The sequence below is a fragment of the Phascolarctos cinereus genome, unplaced genomic scaffold (genome assembly GCF_003287225.1).
Source record: "Phascolarctos cinereus isolate Bilbo 61053 unplaced genomic scaffold, phaCin_HiC Scaffold_1;HRSCAF=81, whole genome shotgun sequence".
Taxonomy (NCBI): domain Eukaryota; kingdom Metazoa; phylum Chordata; class Mammalia; order Diprotodontia; family Phascolarctidae; genus Phascolarctos; species Phascolarctos cinereus.
The window spans coordinates 204,992,944-205,013,897 of NW_027555514.1; the positions used below are offsets into that span (position 1 = coordinate 204,992,944).

Sequence of the window (20,954 nt, forward strand, 5' to 3'; positions counted from 1 at the left end):
CAAATTCGGCCTCAGACACATAACACTTCCTAGCTGTGTAACCCTGGGCAAGTCACTTAACCTTCACTGCCTGACCAAATTAAAAAAACAAAAACAAAAAACAAACCAAAAAAAAAAACAAGAGAGAAAAGGGGGGGGGGAAATCACACATCAGTGGGCTGGTTAGTACTCCCAGTTAGTAGGTGTGACTTGGATGATGATTCAGCAAAGGAGACTGAGAAGTGATCAAACAATCAGGAGGAGAACTAGGAAAGAACGGTGTTGCAAAAACCCAGAAAGGAGAGAGAATTCAGGAAGTGAGAGTCATCAATAGTGTAAAATGTTACAGAAAAGTAAAGAAAGGTAAAGAAAAAGAAAAGACTGTTACATTTGGCATTTAAGAGATCATCAGGCTGGGTGTGCGTGTGGCAGCAGCCAGTTGTGGGGAGTACACTTATAGTCTCTGCTGCTGGGGAGCCTGAGCCTCGTGAATTGCTTGCATTCTAGAGTTCCAAGCTGATCTGGCATCCTCACTATGTTGGAAACCATTATAGTGATTATTTAGGAGTGGTGCCTAATCAGACTTCCTAAAGAGGGGCAAAGTGGCCCAGTTATGAAAAAAAGGAATAGGCTAAAGTTTCTGTAAAGTACTGAAATTTGGTGTGTGTGTGGCGGGGGGGAGACAGAGAGAGAGAGAGAGAGAGAGAGAGAGAGAGAGAGAGAGAGAGAGAGAGAGAGACAGAGACAGAGACAGAGACAGAGACAGAGAGCAGAGGAAAGATATAGAATGATAACTAGTAGGGATAGTAGGATCTAGTGAGAATTTTTTTTAAGGAGGAAGACTTCAGTATGCTTGTAAACAACAGGAAAGGAACCAGTAAATAGGTGAGATTGAAAATTAGAAAGAAGGTATGATAATGAGAACAATCTATTGTTGGGATCAAGGGTACAACTAAAGAGGATTGCCTCGACCAGCAGAAGAGCCACCTCAATCAGAGACTAGAGTAAAAGAAGAAAGAGTGAGAAATGCTGCCAAGGATCACAGAACATCAAACCTCGTTTTACACATGAGGCTGGAAGAAATAACTTACACAAAGTCATACAGGTAGTAAGTAGTAGGTATGGTATTTTTCTTTATAAATTTAAAACTCACCTGATGGGAGCAAGCTAAATTGTTAATACATTGAATAAATTTAGCATGCACCATGCCTCTATTCTGCCTTGCATTATCTGCTTATGGTATTCATAATATAATTATGATAGTCATGATAGTAGTTTTTATAGTCAAAGGCTCATTCTATGTTAAAGGCCAGGGTATTCCACCTGAAGAATACTAAAGAACATACTTAATATGTTACATAGAATCCAATATATTACATAGAATTTCAGATTTTGTATAGCTGAAAGAATTGGGGCTCTATAATTAGAAAATGTTTTCATTCTAAACCTGTTTCTTACTACCTTATTTACTATTTGATTTAACAAATCACTTAATCTCTTGGGCAGAATTATAACTAGGGTAGAGTGACTAGGGCTTTGTCCCAGTGTACCAAAATGTAGGGGATCCTTACACTCTTCAGCACCATAACAATATTTGAGCTTAGCACTTAGATAGGGGTAAGGAAAGGTACTAGACCTATGATTATATTGGTATAGGGAACTTCTGGGTGACTAAAACTCTTCTACAAATGGAAGCTGACAGCTTCTTTGAAATTTATAGTCTTAGAAAATTGCCTAAAAATTAAACTAGGAAGCTATGGCTTATGGTAGATGGCCTACCTAGATTCCTCCCACCTCTTAGCAGCCCTACAGCAGACAAGCTCTTCCCAAACAGGGGCGAGGGTGGGGGGCAGTGGTTCATGATATCCTGGGACTTTCTCCTCACAGAGCCCTGTGTCACAGGGTCTCTTCCTACCCCTTTCAATTGATTTTCTCTTAAAAAGCTGATTTAAGGGACTAATACATGCTGTTTGTGAAGCTAGGCCCAGAAGCCAAGATTGGTAGCTACAGCTCTCTTCCCTAAGCCTATTCTCTCATCTGTAAAATGAGAGAATTTGGTTAGATGGTCTCTAAGTTTTTTCTTTAGTTCTAAATTCTGTGGTAGGGCTTCAAGGAAATTATCATTTTTATTCACGTTAGGCTGAGAAATTCCTTAGGAAGGAGAAAAGAGTCTCTTCCAAGCTTATTTTATTCTTCCCTTCACCTATTCATCTCTTTGTTGAGAGAAGAAACAACTGGCTGACACTGAGTGAGTATTGCTATAGGCAGAATACTTTTTTATTAATGTTTTGTGTATGTGTGTGTGTGTGTGTGTGTGTGTGTGTGTGTGTGTGTGTTGTTAAGCCTTTCAAACAGCTACAGGAAAACTAGATATAGTGCCACAAAGAATGCTTGGATGTCTGGCCCTTTGAGGGTGAGCCTCAGAATGATCAGGAACTGTTCCCTACTTCCCCAGGCAGCTGTATGTACTGTTTTTGGGAATGTCAATGTCATTCATTTAAACATTTGTTAAGTGTACGCTAGAACACTGTGCTGGCTCCTAGGGGAGATACAAAGTTTAGATCAGACTACAGCCTTCCCCTAGTGGACCTTTCACTTTTATAGGCCCACTAACATGTTTGGGTGTTATTTGGGTGGGAGTTGGCCATCCCCAAACCTGAACTCTCTATTCTAGAACTTCATTCTAGGGCTACATTTATTTGTCCCAGCCTTAGGTATGCTCTGCTAGAATTACCTTCTTTTTTGGAGCATTCATCATATTGATTAACTTAATTCCTCCTTATCCTCAAATGAAACAGAAAAATATTACAAAATAATATTGCCTTTTGCTGAACTAGTATCTTTACTATTGAGGCCATCATGTTATTTTTCCTGCTAGTCTGCAATAATAATTCCTGATTAGCATGTATTAATATTATATTATTTGATAATTCTGCAATGTGATTTGTATAAGGCAGAGGAAACACTCCTTTTCAACTGATGTCCTAAAAACATTAAGGAAAATAGGAATGCTTAAAAAATTAATAGCATAAATGATGCTGAAAAAGGTAACAAATACCATTTTACTTGAAGGGCTTAAAAAGATTTTAAAATCAGAAGCATAAAAATGAAACAAAATAGTCAATATATTTATCTGACAAAATTTCAACATATTAATATAATACATACAATTCTAGTAGAGTTTTTTATTTTGGCCTCTTTAGTAACTAAACTGCATAACTTTGGTTATGAATTGCTATTTGCTCAGCTTACATTTTTAAGCTCCAAGCTTCTTAAAGGTATCCAAATGCCATATTAATAATTTCATTATCTGGTACTAAAACTTTGACACAAATGTGAGTATCTGATTTCTTTGGTTAAATGTTATTTGTTGTTGAATAAAGCCTGTTTTCTAATTTTATTAAGTAGACCATCAACTATTGTTATTGAAATGACTTATTCAGTATATCTTTATCTTCTCTAGTATTTTTCTTTTGGGTGGGAGAGAGTGGAGTTAATGAAAAACATGCAAAATCTACTTTGAAAGAAAAATGAAAAGCTAGATTTCAAGTTCAATGTTGTTTCCATAAATCAAAAAATTACCTCAATAAGAAATGCTATTTAAATGATATATGATATTTCAAATGTTGCTCAAGACATGTCAGGCTTAAAATAAGGGATATTTTCATAATTCTGAAAAAATACAAAAGCAAACTAAATCAGCTGTTATATAGTTTAAGAAATTTATTATGACCCATAATTTGTTAGAGAATATCTCAATAATAGGAATGCAACTTTAAAACACTCCTTTTGCCTGTGATTTCATTGTGAGGAACTCCCAATATTCAACTTCCTCTAATCTTTTCCTGGAAGAATTGAAACCACTATAACTTTTAGATCTTCTCTGCATTTTAGAGTCTCAGAGAGTTGCCTGGGGCCCTGAGACATTAAATGACTTATGAGGTTTTCACAGCCAAACTAATGGGGCTTGAACCCAGGTCCTCCTGGATCACTGCCTTGTCATGGTGGAGGGGCTTGCATAGCTCAAGGAAACTATGAGCTATGCTGTGCAAAGTTACCCCAAGATGGACAGGTCATAGTAGAGAGATCTGACAAAAGGTCAGAACTAAAGAACAAAAGGGCAAACCATTCCAGATTCTTTGCCATGAAAACCCCAGGGACAATATTAAAATGATGGAAGATGAGCCTCTCAGATCTGAAGGTGTCCAATACACTACTGGGGAAGAGTGAAGGACAACTACAAGTAGCTCCAGTAGTAATCAAACAGCTGGGCCAAAGCTATAAGGAAGATCAGCTGTGGAGGTGTCTGGGGATGAAAGAAAATGATGCCATAAAGATCTGATGCTGTAAAGATCAATACTGCCTAAGAAGCTGGAATATAAGCTCTATGAACCAAAGTAAGCTGGATGTGGTCAAACAAGAGATGGAAAGAATAGACATAGATATCTTGGGTGTTAGTGAACTTAAATGGACAGGAATAGTGAATTTAATTCAGGTGATCATTACCTATCCTACTATGGGGAAGGATCTCTTAGAAGAAACGGAATAGCTCTCATAGTCAATAAAAGAGAAAGAGAAGCAGTACTGAAGTACAATCTCAAAAATGACAGAATGATATCTCTTCAAATCCAAGGTTAATATCACAATAATGAGTCTATGCTCCAACCACAGATACAAAAGAGGCCAAAGTTGATCAGTTCTATGAAGACCTAAAACATCTTCTAAAAATAAGGCCAAAAAGAGAAGTCACATTCATCATAGGGGATTGGAATACTAATGCAGGAAAGCAAAAGATAATTTGAATAACAGGACAGTTTGGCCTTCAAATACAAAATTAGAGTTTTGTCAAAATAACTCACTGATCATAGCAAACTCTTTTTCAGCCATCCAAAAGGTGACTCTACATATAGATATCAATAGATGGTCAATAGAGAAATCAGGTTGATTATATAATTTTCAGCCAAAGGTGGAGAAGCTCTATATGGTCAGTTAAAACAAGACCTGGATCTGACAGTAGTTCAGATCATGAGCTTCTTATTGCAAAATTCAGACAAATTGAAGAAAGCAGGGAAAACTATCAGACCATATAGGTATGACCTAAATAACATCCCTTATGAATATGAGTAGAAGTGATGAATAGATTTAAGGTATTAGATCTGGTACAGTGCCTGAAGAACTATAGACAGAGGTTTACAATACTGTGCAGAAGCAGCAACAAAAAACATCCCAAAGAAAAAGAAGAGTAAGAAAGCAAAATGGCTGTCTGATAAGGCTTTACAAATAGTTAAGGAAAGAAAGAAAGAAAGCTAAAGGTAAAGGAGAAAGGTAAAGATATAGCCAATGAATACAGAATTCCAGAGAATAGCAAGGAGAGATAAAGTTTTCTTAAAGAACAATGCGAAGAAATAGAAGAAAAAATAGAATAGGAAACAGAAGACATCTCTTCAAGAAAATTAGAGCTATCAAGGGCATGTTTCATGCAAAAATGGACATGATAAAAGATAAAAAATGGTAGTGTGACTTAACAGAAGAAGAAGAGATTAAGAAGAGGTGGCAAGAATAGACAAAAGAACTACAGGAGAAAGATCCTAACATCACCTATAACCACAATGGTGTGGCTACTGATTGGAGCCAGACATCCTGGAGAATGAAGTCAAGTGGGACTTGGGAAGCATTGCTAACAATAAGGCTAGTGGAAGTTATGGAATTCCAGCTAAGCTATTTAAAGTCTTAAAAGATTATGCTGTTAAAGCGTTGCATTCAACATGTTAGCAAATTTGGAAAACTTAACAGCGGCCACTGGATTGGAAAAGATCAATTTATGTCCTAATTCTAAAGAAGGGCAACTCCAAGGAATGTTCAAATTACCAAACAGTTGCACTCATTTCACACAAGAGCAAGGTTATGCTTAAGATTCTGCAAGCTAGGCTTCACCAATATGTGAACCAAGAATCACCAGAACAACAGGCCAGTTTTCAAAGAGTCAGTGGATCTAGGGACCAAATTGGCAATATTCAATGGATTGTGGAGAAAGCAATGGAGTTCCAGAAAAACATCTACTTCTGCTTTGTTGACTACACTAAAGCCTTTCATTGTGTGGATCACAACAAAATATGGCAAGTCTTCAAAGAGACAGGAGTATCAGACCAACTTATCTGTCTCCTGAGGAACCTGTAAGCAGACCAAGAAGCAAACAGGTAGAACTGAACATAGAACAACCGAATGGTTTAAGATTGGAAAAGAAGTATGATGAAGCTGTATATTGTCACCTTATTTTTTTTTTAACATATGTAGAATGCACCATGTGAAATGCCAAGCTGGATGAATCAAAAGCCAGAATTAAAGTTGTTGGAAGAAATATCAACAACCTTAGATATACAAATAATACTACTCTGAGGGCAGAAAGTAATGAGGAATTAAGAAGCCTCTTGAAGAGGATGAAAGAGGAAAGCGTAAAAGCTGTCTTGAAGCTTAACATAAAAAAAAAACCCTAAGATCTTGGCAACTGGTCCCATCATTTCCTGGCAGATAGAGGAAAGAAAAATGGATGCAATGTCAGATTTTATATTGTTGGGCTCAAATTTTACTGCATATGCTGACTGCAGCCATGAAATTAAAGACGCTCGTTGGAAGCAAAGCTATGGCCAATCTGAACAGCATACTAAAAAACAGAGATATCACTTTGCCAACAAAGGTTCACATATCAAAGTTATGGTTTTTCCAGTAGCAATGTATGGCTGTTGGGGGCTGGACTATAAGCAAAGCTGAGCACCAGAGAATCAATGATTTCAAATTATGGTGCTAAAGAAGACTTCTGATCTCCTTGGACAGCAAGGAGATCAAATCTGTCAACACTTAAAGAAATTAATTCAGGCTATTCACTGGAAGGTCAAATCCCAAAGTTGAAGTTAAATACTTTGGCCACAAAATGAGAAGACAAGATTCATTAGAAGACTTCTTGTTGGGAAAGATGGAAACCAAAAGGAAAAGGGAATGACAAGAGGATGAGATGAATAGACATTGTCATGGAAACAACAAAGTTCCAAGTTCCAAAGAACTTGGAAAGACTTCTAGAAATAGTGGAAGAGATAAAGGCCTGGTGTGCTATGGTCCATGAGGTTCGTGAGGATTCAGACACAACTAATGACTGAACAACAACTTCCTGACTTTTGAGGCTTGTTTTCTAATCATCATGCAAGAGATGTCAACCCGGCTGCCCCATGTCACCCATAACACTTCCAAGTGCAGCCAGAACCAAATGCAAATGTAATTAGAAAACATTAAACAAAATAAATGAAAGTATAATAAAACACAGATAATATTAATATGTGGTTTCCTAAGTCAATATACACCCTGGAGGTAGTCTTACATATGTTTAAGCGGCCCCTGTTTCTATTTGAGTTTGAGACTACTATATTATGGCACACTACTTTTAAACCTATACGGTATCTTTAAAAGAGTTAAGAGTATAGTGAAGGATTTTTTTTTTAACAACATATGGTTTCATTGCCATGGGGAACTATGCTCAAAGTCTTTCTACTTTGATAGAAACTGCTAGCATTTTAAAAAACATTTAACAGCTAATAGAAGGACTTAGAACTTAGGAGATAAAATAACAATTTAGCTACAGCACAGAAAGAATACATAACAAGAATATAGCACTTAGCTTGGGTAGTTATGAACCACTCTCATCACCAATGGAAACCCATCTGGATAAAGTTTCTTATCAGGTTTCTACCATGGTGGGGGGTTGGGGGGGAGGTAGGGTCTAGTGACTTGGGCTGCTTTGGTCAACCTCCCTAGTTACATGGGTTTTGATTTCATGTAGGTGGGCCCTTTTCTCCCTTAAATGACCAGGAAGACAAATCAAAGACTTGAATCTTAATCTCCTGAACAATCAAATATTGAGGCCAGTTTCAATACTTTTTTAAGGAAAAAATCTAGCTTACCCATGGTAGGAGATACCAGTAGATATTTCTCCTTTTACAAGCCACATGAATATAATAAAAATGATGATATTACCTAAATTGATTCATAGATTTAGTACTATACTTATCAAGCCACCAAGGAAATATTTTATATAGCTAGAAAAATAATAGCAAAACTTATTTGGAGGAACCAAACTTCTACAATGTCAAGGGAAATAAAACATTAGGAATGTAATGGGAATCTCAAAGTACATGATAAAGCAACAATCATCAAAAACTACTGGGTACTGATTAAAACCTAGAAAAGTAGATCAATGAAATAGATTAGAGAAATAAGGAAGAATCAGAAACAATTTAACTAAATAATTCACTATTTCATAAACCCAAGAAAATAAAAACTCCCCATTTGATAAGAAAATCAGGGAAAGGTGGAAAGTAGTTTGAAAGAAATAAGGGTTAGACAACCACAATTTACACCATATACAATAACAGGCTCAAAATGGGTCCCTAATCCTAATATTAAAAATAATTAAACGAAAACTAGATCAGGTACCTCTTACAACTATGGCTGGGGTGTAATATCTCTCTCCCCTCAAAAGGGAGATAATCACAAAATAGAAAATAATTTACACTAAATGGAATAAAAGCTTTTGCACTAAAAAATGCAACAAGGAAACTCTGATATCCAAGCTATATAAAGAACTAACATGTACATATAACATATAACTTATTCATATACATAACAGTTCTCAAAAGAAGAACTGTAAACTCTTAACATTCACACGAAAATTTCTCCATATCACTCATGACAAAAGAAATTGAAATCAAAATAATTCTGGGGTTTCACCTCATTTCTAGCAAATTGGCAAAGATGACAAAAGAAAGTAATAGTGTTGGAGGGTTGTGGTAAGATAGTTATATTGATCCACTGTGGTGGAGCTGTCAATTGGTCCAACAACTGAAGGAAGCCATTTGGAATTATGTTAAGAAAGTGATCAAAATGTCCATAATATAAGAGAGATGACACTGCTACACATATACCCCAAAGAGGTTAAAGACAGAAAGGAAGGTCCTACTATATTTATAATATTTATAGCACTGCCCCCCCTTTAAAAAAGTCAGTTTTGTTTTCAATTCTGAACTTTCTCTCATCTCCTCCCCAACCTACTGAGAAGGCAAGAAAAGCAAAACTCATTTTAATTATATAAAGTGAAACAAAACCACATTAGCAACATCCAAAAAAGAAAAAATGCTTCAATATGTACTCTTAAGTTCATCAGCTCTTAAATGTTTAGCATGTTTCATCAGGAGTTCTTTGGAACTGTGGTTGGTCATTTTGTTAAAAGTTCCTTAGTCTTTCCAAATTTATTATCTTAACAATATTGCTCTTATTGTATGAATTGGTTTCCCGGTTCTGATCATTTCACTTTACATAAGTTCATACAAGAATTCTCAGGTTTTTCTGAAACCATCCCTTTTATTATTCCTTATAGGATAACAGTATTACATCACATTCATATACCATACTTTGTTCACTCATTCCCCAATTGGTGGGCATCCATCCCCTCAGCCTCCAATCATTTGCAATCACAAAAAGAACAAAAGAAAAGAAAAAAATAAGTATTTTTGAACATAGGAATCTTTTTCCTTTTTCTTTGATCTCTGGGGTACAGACCTAGTAGCAGTATTACTGAGTCAAAGAGGACAGTTTAATAGCTGTTGGGCATAATTCCAAATTATTTTCCAGAATGGTTGAACCATATAGTTCACAGATTCACAAAAGTACATTAGTATACCTGTTTTCCCACACCCACTCCAGAATTTGTCATTTTCCTTTATTGTCATCTTAGCCAATCTAGTAGGTATAAGGTGGTACCTTAGAGTTACTTTATTTGTATTTCTTTAATTATTTATGATTTAGAACATTTTTTTATATGGCTATTGATAATTTGGGTTTCTTTCTTTGAAAACTGCATATTCACATTCTTTGACCAGTGGAATATTGTGGAATTGTTGGAATAGCTTTTATTCTTATAAATGTATCTCAGTTCCCCATATATCTTAGAAACATACCTTTGCCACATAAACTTGCTGCAAAGATTTTTCCCCTAGTTTCCTGCTTTTCTTTTAATTTTAGCTTTACTGGTTTTATTTGTGCAAGCTTTTACATTTTATGTAATTAAAATTATCCATCTAACTTCCTGTGAACCTCTCTGTCTCTTGTTTGGACATGAACTCCTCCCCTATCCATAAATCTGACAGATAATTTCTTCCATGATCTTCTAATTTGCTTACATCACCTTTTATGTTTAAATTATACTGGTGTCCAGTATGAGATACTGGTTTATACTAGTTTCTGCCAGACTACTTTCCATTTTTCCAAATAGTTTTTTTGTAGAACAGCGAGTTCTTGCCCCAATAGCTGTGATCTTTAGGTTTATCAAACAAGAGGTTACTGTATATTTACTGTGTATCTAAAAGGTCACTACAATGACTGCAGCCATGAAATTAAAAGATGCTTGCTCTTTGGAAGAAAAGCTATGGCAAATCTGGTCGGCACACTAAAAAGCAGAGATATCAACCTTGCCGATATAGTGAAGTGCCCCAGAGAACCAGCGCTAAAAGCACAGAAAACATACCTATCAAACTGGCAGATGGTACACAAGGAGGGTTAGCTCACGTGTTTCCTCCTATAAAAAATTAGGGTAAAGGAGTGTCTAACGTCCCTTCCAGCTCTGTATATATATATTGTGTACCAGGGTCAGACTCCAAAGGGGATCTTAATAGGCTACAAAGCTGAGCCAAATCTAGTGAAATAAAGTGTAATAGAAATAAACATAAAATCTTTGGTTTAGGAAACCAACTTCACAAGTTCAGGATGAGGGAGTTATAGCTAGATAGCAGTTTGGCATAAAAAATATCTAGGTATTTTAGCATACTAAAAGCTCACTAGAAATCAGCGGTATAATATGGCTTCCAAAAATATATGCTCTATTAAATTGCATAAAGAAAGGCTTAACTTTCAGAATAGGAGGGAAAGTACACAAAATCTGCTCAGTCCTGGTGTACTTCACCTCAGTAGACCATATCTGGAGTACTGTTCTGAGTACTGTTCTGGAAAGTTCTGAGTTTAGGATGATGCATAAGCAGGTGAGCATCAAGAGGAGGGTAACTACGATGGTAAAGAGCTTCAAGATCATGCCATAGGAAGATCAGCTAAAGAAATTGGAGGTTTTCTTTTTTTAGCTTGAAGGACAAAACCTGAAGGGGACATGACAGCTACCTTCAAGTATTTGAAAGGCTGTCATGTGGAAGAGGGATTAGACTTGTTCTGTTGGACCCAGAAGTCAGGACAAGGAAGGATGGATGGAAGTTACACAGAAGCAGATTTTAGCCTGATATAAGGAAAAACTTCTTAATGATTTGTGGTTTTGAATGAACTGCCTTCAGAGTAAGTTTTCCCTCACTAAAGGAATGGCTGGATTACCATTAATCAAGTTTATTGTAGGGGAAGCAGGGTTCTTATTCAGGTATCAGTAGGATTTGATGGCATCTGGTGTCCCTTCCAACTTCTTAGATCCTATTTATAAATTCATACTGAAGTTTATGATCCTATAAAATACTTTTAACCTTTTCATTAGTTTCTCAATTAAGGTGTATAGAATGCTTAAGTTGTCATTTGAAAATAATATTTCCGCATGAGTTTAATTTTCCTTAGAAGTCCAAATCAATTTTTTTGTTGTATAAGAGAGCAATGCTTTCATTGTTTCAGGTGCATCACATCTCTTCTTCTTTCCCACTGGAGGACTATACATCAGTGACATCATAGGATCAAAAATTTAGAAATGGAATGTGACTTAAAGGTCATCTAGTTTAATCCCCTCATTTGACAGAAGAGAAAATTGGGTTTAGAGAGGTGAAGTGACTTGCCCAAGGTCACAGTGGTAGAGCTGGGATTTGAACCCAACTTCTCTGCTCTAAATCTAATTCTCTTTCTCCTAAACAATGCTTATAAAATGTAATAACAATGATTTAGCCTTCTGATATCAGAAAGTGACATCTTGATCAAGTAGCTGATTTCAGTTATATTCAACACATTCCTTTAAAAATATGTCCATATTATTCATTTCTCCAGATTTCTGGGAAGTATTACTTTCATTCATGTTCTTGTTTGGCCCTTTTTCCTTAGAGATATTCAAAGTAAAATTCAAAATTATGAAATTTAAAGTCAGCTGTGAGTATTTTAGTAGGCTTAAATCAAATAATGGCTTTGCCTTGAAAAAAAATTTTATGTTTTCCAAGGGAAAAGCATTGTCAAGCCAAGTGGCCTGGAGAGTAAATGGCTTTCTAGAATTTTAGTTTGATTTTGGTCAGCATTTGAGGAAAATTTTTGATTCAATACAAAAGGATATGGAACAAAAAGGGCTTTTGATTAGATGCATCCTATTATTGAATTTTCACAAAAAATAACATGCCAAAATTTTATCTCATTAGCTACCAGACTATCTACTGATGTATACTACATTATTTCTATGACCAACTCTATTCTGTGGCAAAAGACACACCTTTTACACCCATTTTTTTCTCCCAACTATAATTTCCTACCCTCAGTTATTAAAAATGACTTCTAGAACTTTGGAAGTTCTCCTTTGACAATGAGCAAAACAGAAGGAACACAAAACTACAATGAAGTAGTCCTTTTGAAGGTGAGAGATTCAAGATTTATCTAAGTCAGAGCATGTGTGAAAGTGGGCATGTTTGGATGGGAGGAGAAATTAGCCTATTCAACTAATTATTCGTATCACATGCACCCAAGGAAAAAATGTTTACCTGGTGGGGCCACAGTTAACCTTTTTTCCTTGTTGAGCCGGTACCCTTGGATGAATTCACTCAGGGAAGGGGGGCCCTTCAGAAGAAAGGATTCTGTGGAGGTGGGATCAGGGGGGACTCTTAATAAATGCTGTTGGTAGAAAGCCCCTGAAGTCCTGGGATGGTTCTGATCACAAAGGGAAGGTGAAAATTGTCTTGCAGGAGATCCAAGAAAAATACATACAGAAAACAAAAGAGTTTTACTTTAATTACCTTTCAATATCTTATGAGTGACAACATCATTTTCATTGTGATTTAATTTGTTGAACATGAAAAACACGTTTTGCTAACTTCTTTTGTTTCCAGTGCTGGATACAACCATGTTTTATAAGCTCTTCTGGGTCAAAGAAGAGATTTATTTCAAGGTAGTCAGGTTGGGTCTCCAAAGATACTCCTAGCATTTGATGGTGTATTGATGACCCCTAAAATGGATTTTTTTTTTTACTGTGACTGAAAATATACATTCAAGACTCTCTGGCTGAGGGTCACAAATTCCAGTCACTAAGTAATGCACAATTAAATTTTTTTTGATGAAAAATTCACCATGCGAAGAAAAATGTACTGCTTGAATACTGAAAATATCTACTCCATTTTAACTAGACACAGACATTCTCTTTTAGCCAGCCATCATTTTTAGCAATATGAACAAAAGTTTTCAAAAAGAACAAGTTCATATGTTTGTCTCAAAGAAAAGAAAACAGCCAGGTAGCTCAGTTATTGTACATGTTGCTTTTGGGGTTCCAACACATATAGAGCCTCATATTTCTCTCCTTTTTAATTCTTTTTGGGGAAGGAAAGTTACATTCATGCAAACAAGAAGTAACCAGAAAAACTGACAAGACAGTTAAAAATTATGTTATGATTAGCCAAAGGAGAAATGTAGAAACATAATAATCAGGAATTTTCTTTTTACTTCGACTACCGAACATTCACCCACCTTCTTACTTCCCCTCCCTTTCCTCCCCTAACAAGAAAATATTGCTGCTTTGAATAGATTTAACTTAAATCTGGCCACTGCACTATACTGTAAAGATTACTGCATGCATACCTTTTCCTCTGAGTGCCACTGCTGACCAGTATGTTTGGTGGCTGTGAGCCCTGACTATGCAGGAAGAAAGTGTCAATGGAGGGCACGGTGGCTGATGCCTCCCCACTTACTTTAGGGCTGCCGATCTTGCTCTTTCCAAGCTTGCCTTTGCTTCGTCGGGACTGCTCATGGTCAAACTCTAAATCCTCCAGTCGCTGAGTCAAGGCGAGTTTTTGCTGTATAGCCATTCTTAAGAGTGAATTTAGTGTCTTCTTCTCATCTTCTGCAGCTGCTAACTGTCTTTGCATCTCATCCAACTGGGTAACATATTCATCACATCTGAAGTCAAAAGAGAAATGTATTCATGAGAAAAGTTTGGTAAAAGATGATAATGGGCAGTATATTTGGACCTTACTTGATAAATCTAGGATCCTAACAGCCTGAATGTACATGTTTTTAACCAAAGAGGCACTGCTGCATGATTTTTTCTCCTTTTTGATGTCTAAGCTAGAATATGTATTTATTTTTCTGATACCACATATTCTACTTATAAATTAGTCTTGATCATGTTGTCTTGTAGGCTTGAACTAATTTATTTCACGTAGATAGCAATTATGGCATGGATAATTCACTGAAATGGACTTACTAATTTGAAATTGAGCAAAGACATATTAGTTTTGATGCCCAGTCAATCTTTTTGCTTGTACTATAGAAAATATCTATGGGTACATTCATGTAATCCAGTGCCAAGGTTAGATTTTGTCATGCAAGATGCCTTACTGCTAAGTTCTAGCTTATTTTTGATTTCCTTTCCCTGGGCACAAATGGATGTATCTGACTTGTAAAGGCTGTGTTTTTGTCTTGTCCAACCAAGATGCTTCCAAAAAGGAGAAACACAAGGGGAAGCAGCACGGGATGATGCAAAAAGCACTGGTTCCTGAGTCAGAGGATATGAGTTCAAATCTCCTATTTGATCCTTATTACTTGTGTGATCTTGGGCAAGTCACTTAATCTCCCTGGGCCTCAGTTTTCTCATCTGTAAAATGAGAGGATTGGCTTAGGGCGGCATTGTGCCATCTAGGAATTGTGCTATGTATTTTTGTTTTTTCCTCACGAGATAAAAATTCATGTCATTTATGGTCACCTACACTACAAAATAAATAATATAGATGTGGTTTCTGTCTGAGTTTTGAAAGGAATTCAATTCAATAGACATTTATTAAACACATACTTATGCAAAATACTGAATTAGATGCTAGACACACAAAACAAAAATGAAACAGTCCCTATCCTCAAGGAGCTTGTGTTCTGCTGGGGAGATATAACATGTAAGCAGAAATAGGCAGTGAGGTGGTATGGTGGACAGGGTGCTGGGCCTAGTGTCAGGAAGTCAGGGAGACCTGAGTTCAAATCTGACTTTAGACACTTACTAGCTGGGTGATCCTGGGCAAATTAATTAACCTCTGTTTGACTCAGTTTCCCCACCTATAAAATGAGGATAATAATAGCACCATATCTCAGAGTTGCTGCGATGATCAAATGAGATCATTGTAAAAGCACTCAGCACAGTGCCTGGCACATAGTAAGTAAATTATGTAAATATTAGTACAAAAATACAAAAAAAGTTCCAGGAGAGAGAAAGCATTAATAACTGAAAGACCTTGCTTGGGGGGTGGGGGAGGACAAGGAGAAAGGGAGAGAGAGAATTTGGAACTTAAAATTTTAAAAAACAAATGTTAAAAATTACTTTTACATGTAAATAGAAAAAAGTAAAAATAATATGAAATTTTAAAAAATATGTATTGAATTGAATTGAACATATACAATATATACAAAGTAGATACAAAGTAATTTTGGGTGTTGCTAACACTTCAGGTATCAAGAAAGGGCTCATGCCAGAGGGGGTTGAGTTAAGCCTGGAATGGTGATAGGTATTCTAAAAGGGCAAATATGATCAAAGAAACCATTGAACAAGATAGAGGACTAGACATTTCTCTCATCCTCATGACCTCCAAAACAGAAATTATGAATCAAAGATAAAGCAACTTCTGCTGTCTCTATGGTCTAAGACACTGAGAATTCAAAGGAAGGTTAAAAAAAAACCCCACGATCTAACACTAAGCTCACTCATCACCTCTCACTGCAGCAAAGCTGCACTAGCAGACCTAAGGACCGAGGCTTGCAACAAAACTCAACCCCACATCCTGGTCCCCATTCCCTCTTTCTGTTGCCATGAAGACCCTGGCTCCAGGCTGCAAAAAACTTGCTTCACAACAGCCAATACTAAGCTCCCCTCAGGTGCAAAAGTGTGCTGGGTGCTGACAACTCTATGGCAGACAACTCCACAACACCAACACTGCAAAGCTCTGAACTTCTGGTACTGGAGAGGATAGCTCACAGTATCAGCATGGCATTTCTCTGAACTGCCAGTGCTGGCCCAGAGAACTGAGAAACACAGAGGCAGGACATTGTGGGGGGTTGGGAGAGGCACCGTGCAACATTCCACTAAGCCTGAGGGAAAGAGTTCAACCTCCAGCTGGGGCCAATTTGTCCTCAAAAGTCACTTGAAACAGAGACATAAGCTTGTGAATTGTGAATTGCCCAGCATGGGAAAAGGCTTTGAGAATCGGTCCCAAAGGAAACCACCATCAAAGAAGACAGAATCAGAAAATGTGCAACAGGGGAAAATGAGGAGGAAAAAAAATTCCAAAATTACCAACGATTTCAGGGAGGAAAAAAACCCATAAGACCTTGAACATAAACAAATAAAGAAAAAATATTAAAAATAGAAGGAAATAATGACCCCCAGATTTAATAAACAAAGTTCAAGCACCCACAAATAAATACTGCAAAATACTTGATAATATTGATCCAATATTTGGTAAAACAGAGGGTCACTTCATCTTAGAATTTGTAACAGATCTGAGGTGTTAAGTTGGGCATAATCTGCCATGTTACATATTGGCATAACTATTTCAGAGAAAGGATAATTAGGATTCCATGATTAAAATTCTAAAATGGAAGTCATCCAGAGGGATTTATTTATTCTTCTATGTTTCTTTTATTTGGGGTGTTCTGGTTTTCTTCCTAAAAAAAATGTTTTAAACACCTCTTTATTTTTGAAGTCCATTTGAGGAATTTTAGGAGAACTTGGAACCACAACACATCGCTCCTGAGTGGTTTAAATGAGAATAATAAAAGCAGAATATTTGTCCTGCACAGTAAAAAGAATGAACAAAAGAGACAAATCAGAATCTCACCAGAGAAACAAAAGTGGAAGTGCGAATATACAGAAGTAAAGGACAATCAAGAAGGGAAGTAAAAAACAATAACATTAAAAGAAAATATGCCCACTATACAAGCAAGACAGTGATCTCATAGACAGGATAACGAGAGACAACAATCATAGGTTTCCCAGAAGAACATTACAGGATAAAAATCCTTAACAACATACTGCAGAAAATAACAAAAGAACACGTACTGCCCAGAACTTCTGAACATAGAAAATGAAATACAAATTGAAAGACTTCATAAATTAACTCCAGAAGAAAGTGGTTTTAAATTTACCAACAGTGGTTAAATTTAACAATTCAGAAATAACAAGTTCTGTTAAGTGATCAGGAGAAAAGACCTTCAAATACAAAGAAAGGAAATTTGAATAATGCAAGACCATTCTATACTTACCAGAAAACATAGGAAGGAATGGAATAATGTGTTCCAAAGAGCAATGGAGCTCAGGATGCAGCCCAGGGTGACCTACCCTGCAAATCTGAGCTTAATCATAAATGAGAAAAGATGGACAAATAATAAAGAGGTGTTTGAAGCATGTTTAGAAAGAAAATCAGAACTGAAGATATTATTTGCTCCTTGAACACTCCAAACAAGAGAAATACAGAAAAGTAAATAAATGCAGTAAATAAATTTTTCTGGTTAACTTCCCTTTTAGAATTTTAGTCCATGGGAATTCTAATTATCCTTTCTCTGAAATATTTATGACTATATCTACTGTTTATGGAAGATTATGCCCAACTTAACTCCCCATGTCTATTACAAATTCTAAGATGGACTGGTCACCATCATTTATATTTTAGCAACCAGTCCCTCCTTACTGATGAGAATCAAAGCCAGATTAACAGTTCCCCTCACTACTTACTCCTCCTTTTGAAAGAAGAGATAAAACTGTGCCTTTCTGGTGATAATATGATGGTATAACTGGAAAATCCTATGGAGTAAGCAATGATGCTAATTGAAAATTTAATAGCTTCAGGAAAATTGAAGGCTACAAAAATCAATCCTCAAAAGCCAACACCATTTCCATTATAATAATAACAAAACACAGGAAGCAATAATAGAAAGGGAAATTCTATTCCAAATAACTCAAATGCATAAAATAAGAACTTAAATAATTGGAAGAAATATTCAGTGTTCATAGTTTGGTCATGCCCATACAAAAAAAATGATAATACTACCGAAATGAATTTATACTTTTAATGCTATTTCAATCCAATTACCAAGGAGATACTTCATAATAACTAGAATATTAAGTGAAATGATGAAAAGAAGTATGGGTGAAGGGGAAATAATACTTCCAGAGCTCAAAATATATTATAAAACAGCAATCACAAAAACCATCTGGCATTGGCTAAAGAATAGAGAGATAAATCAGTGGAACAGACTGGATAAAAGAGAATAAAAAACAAAATAATCCAATAACCCAGTGTTTGATAAAGTGGAAAATATAAATTGACCAGGAAAAAAACTCCTTATTTGCTAAAAACTGGAAAGCAGTCTGTCTATTGGGCTATTAGGTATAGCCCAACCTCTTACATCATATTCCACAACACATTCTGAATGGATATTCAATCTTCATATTAAAGATCTTACTATAAAAAAATTTTTAGAAGAGAAACATCACATTTAGGGTTAGAAAGAGATCAGTCAGCTATGGATGGGAAATGTATTATTTTTTAAAAAAAATTTTTTATTAATCAATTTACTTTGGTTTTCAACATTTACTCCCACAAGATTTTGAGTTCCAAATTTTCTCCCCATCTCACCCCTCTCCCACCCCAAGATGGTGTGCATTCTGAATACCCCTACCCCTAATCTGCCCTCTCTTCTATAACGCACCCCCCACTTCTCTTATCCCCTTCCCCTTCTATTGTCCTGTAGAAAAGGATAGATTTCTATACCCCATTGCCCATATATCTTATTTCCCAGTTGCATGTAAAAACAACTTTTTACATTTGTTTTTAAAACTTTGGGTTCCAAATTTTCTCCCTTCCTCCCTCCCCAACACCCTCATTGAGAAGACAAGCAATTTGATATAGCTTATACATGTGTACTCATGCAAAACACTTCCATAACAGTCACGTTGTAAAAGACTAACTATATTTGTCTCCATAATCTCTCCTTTGAACCTGCCCTTCCTCAAAAGTGTTTGCTTCTGATTACTCCCTCCCCCAGTCTGCCCTCCCTTTGATCATTCCCTCTCTCTTATCCCTTCTCCCTATTTTCCTGTAGGGTAAGGTAGATTTCCATACCCAATTGAGTGTGTATGTTATTCCTTCCTTAAGCCAATCTGATGAGAGTAAGATTCACTCATTCCCTCTCACTTCCCCTGTTTCCCTCCATTGTAAAAGCTTTTTCTTGCCTCTTTGATGTGAGATAATTTACCCCATTCTACCCCTCCCTTTCTCCTTTTGCCAGTATAATCCTCTCTCACTCCTTAATTTTATTTTTCAGATATCATCCCTTCATATTCAACTCACCATGTGCCCTCTGTCTATATAAATATGTGTGCATATACGATATATGTGTGTGTGCATACACACACACACACACACACACACACATACTCCCTCCAACTACTCTAATACTGAGAAAGGTCTCATGAGTCATAAATATCATCTTTCCATGTGGGAATATAAATAGTTCAACTTTAACAAATCCCTTATGATGTCTCTTTCCTGTTTCTCTTTTCAGGTTTCTATTCAGTCTTGTATTTGAAAGTCAAGTTTTCTATTCAGCTCTGGTCTTTTCATCAAGAATGCTTGAAAGTCCTCTGTTTCACTGAATTTCCATTTTTTCCTCTGAAGGCTTATACTCAGTTTTGCTGGGTAGGTGATTCTTGGTTTTAATCTTAGCTCCTTTGACCTCTGGAATATCATATTCTGATTTCTTAATGTAAAAGCTGCTAGATTTTGTGTTATCCTGATTGTGTTTCCACAATATTTGAATTGTTTCTTTCTGGCTGCTTGCCATATTTTCTCCTTGAACTGGGAACTCTGGAATTTGGCTATAATATTCCTGAGACTTTTCCTTTTGGGATCTCTTTCAGGAGGTGATCAGTGGATTCTTTCCATTTCTATTTTGCCCTCTGGTTCTAGAATATCAGGGAAGTTTTCCTTGATAATTTCTTGAAAGATAATGTCTAAGCTCTTTTTTTGATCATGGCTTTCAGGTAGTCTAATAATTTTAAAATTATCTCTCCTGGATCTATTTTCTAAGTCAATTGTTTTTTCCAATGAGATATTTCACATTGTCTTCTATTGTTTCATTCTTTTGGTTTTGTTTTTATAATTTCTTGATTTCTCATAGAGTCATTAGATTCCATTTGCTCCATTCTAATTTTTAAGGAATTATTTTCCTCAGTGAGCTTTTAGACCTCCTTTTTCATTTGGCCAATTCTGCTTTTTAAGGCATTCTTCTCCTCACTGGCTTTTTGGACCTTCTGCCATTTGGTCTAGTCTATTTTTTTAAGGTATTATTTTCTTCAGTATTTTTTGGGTCTCCTTTAGCAAGCTGTTCACTTGTTTTTCATGATTTTCTTGTATCACTCTCATTTCTCTTCCCAATTTTTCCTCTACCTTTCTTGCTTGATTTTCAAAATCCTTTTTGAGCTCTGCTGTGGCCTGAGACCAATTCTTATTTTTCTTGGAAGCTTTGGATGTAAGAGCTTTGACTTTGTTGTCTTCTTCTGGTTGTATGTTTTGATCTTCTTTGTCACCAAAGTAAGATTCTACGGTCTGACTTTTTTGTGCTGTTTGCTCATGTTCCCAGACAACTAGTTGACTTTGTAGTTCTTTGTTAAGGTAGGTCTCTACTTCCAGTGTGGGGGGTTTACTGTCCCAAGCTTCAGAGGTTTTGTG

At 36.2% G+C, this 20,954-nt stretch overlaps 1 protein-coding gene across 3 annotated transcripts in view; it reads right to left on the bottom strand.

The window, feature by feature from the left end:
• Positions 1 to 20,954, bottom strand: part of BICD1 (BICD cargo adaptor 1) — a 218,440-nt gene that overhangs the window by 32,921 nt on the left and 164,565 nt on the right. For 2 of the 3 annotated variants that reach the window (XM_020975810.2, XM_020975809.2), the window contains exon 7: positions 13,935 to 14,142. In XM_020975810.2, the coding sequence (XP_020831469.1) occupies positions 13,935 to 14,142 (208 nt within the window). Of the gene's footprint in view, positions 1 to 12,737; positions 12,932 to 13,824; positions 14,143 to 20,954 lie in introns of all 3 variants that reach the window. The other variant, XM_078156613.1, reaches the window with a different exon arrangement.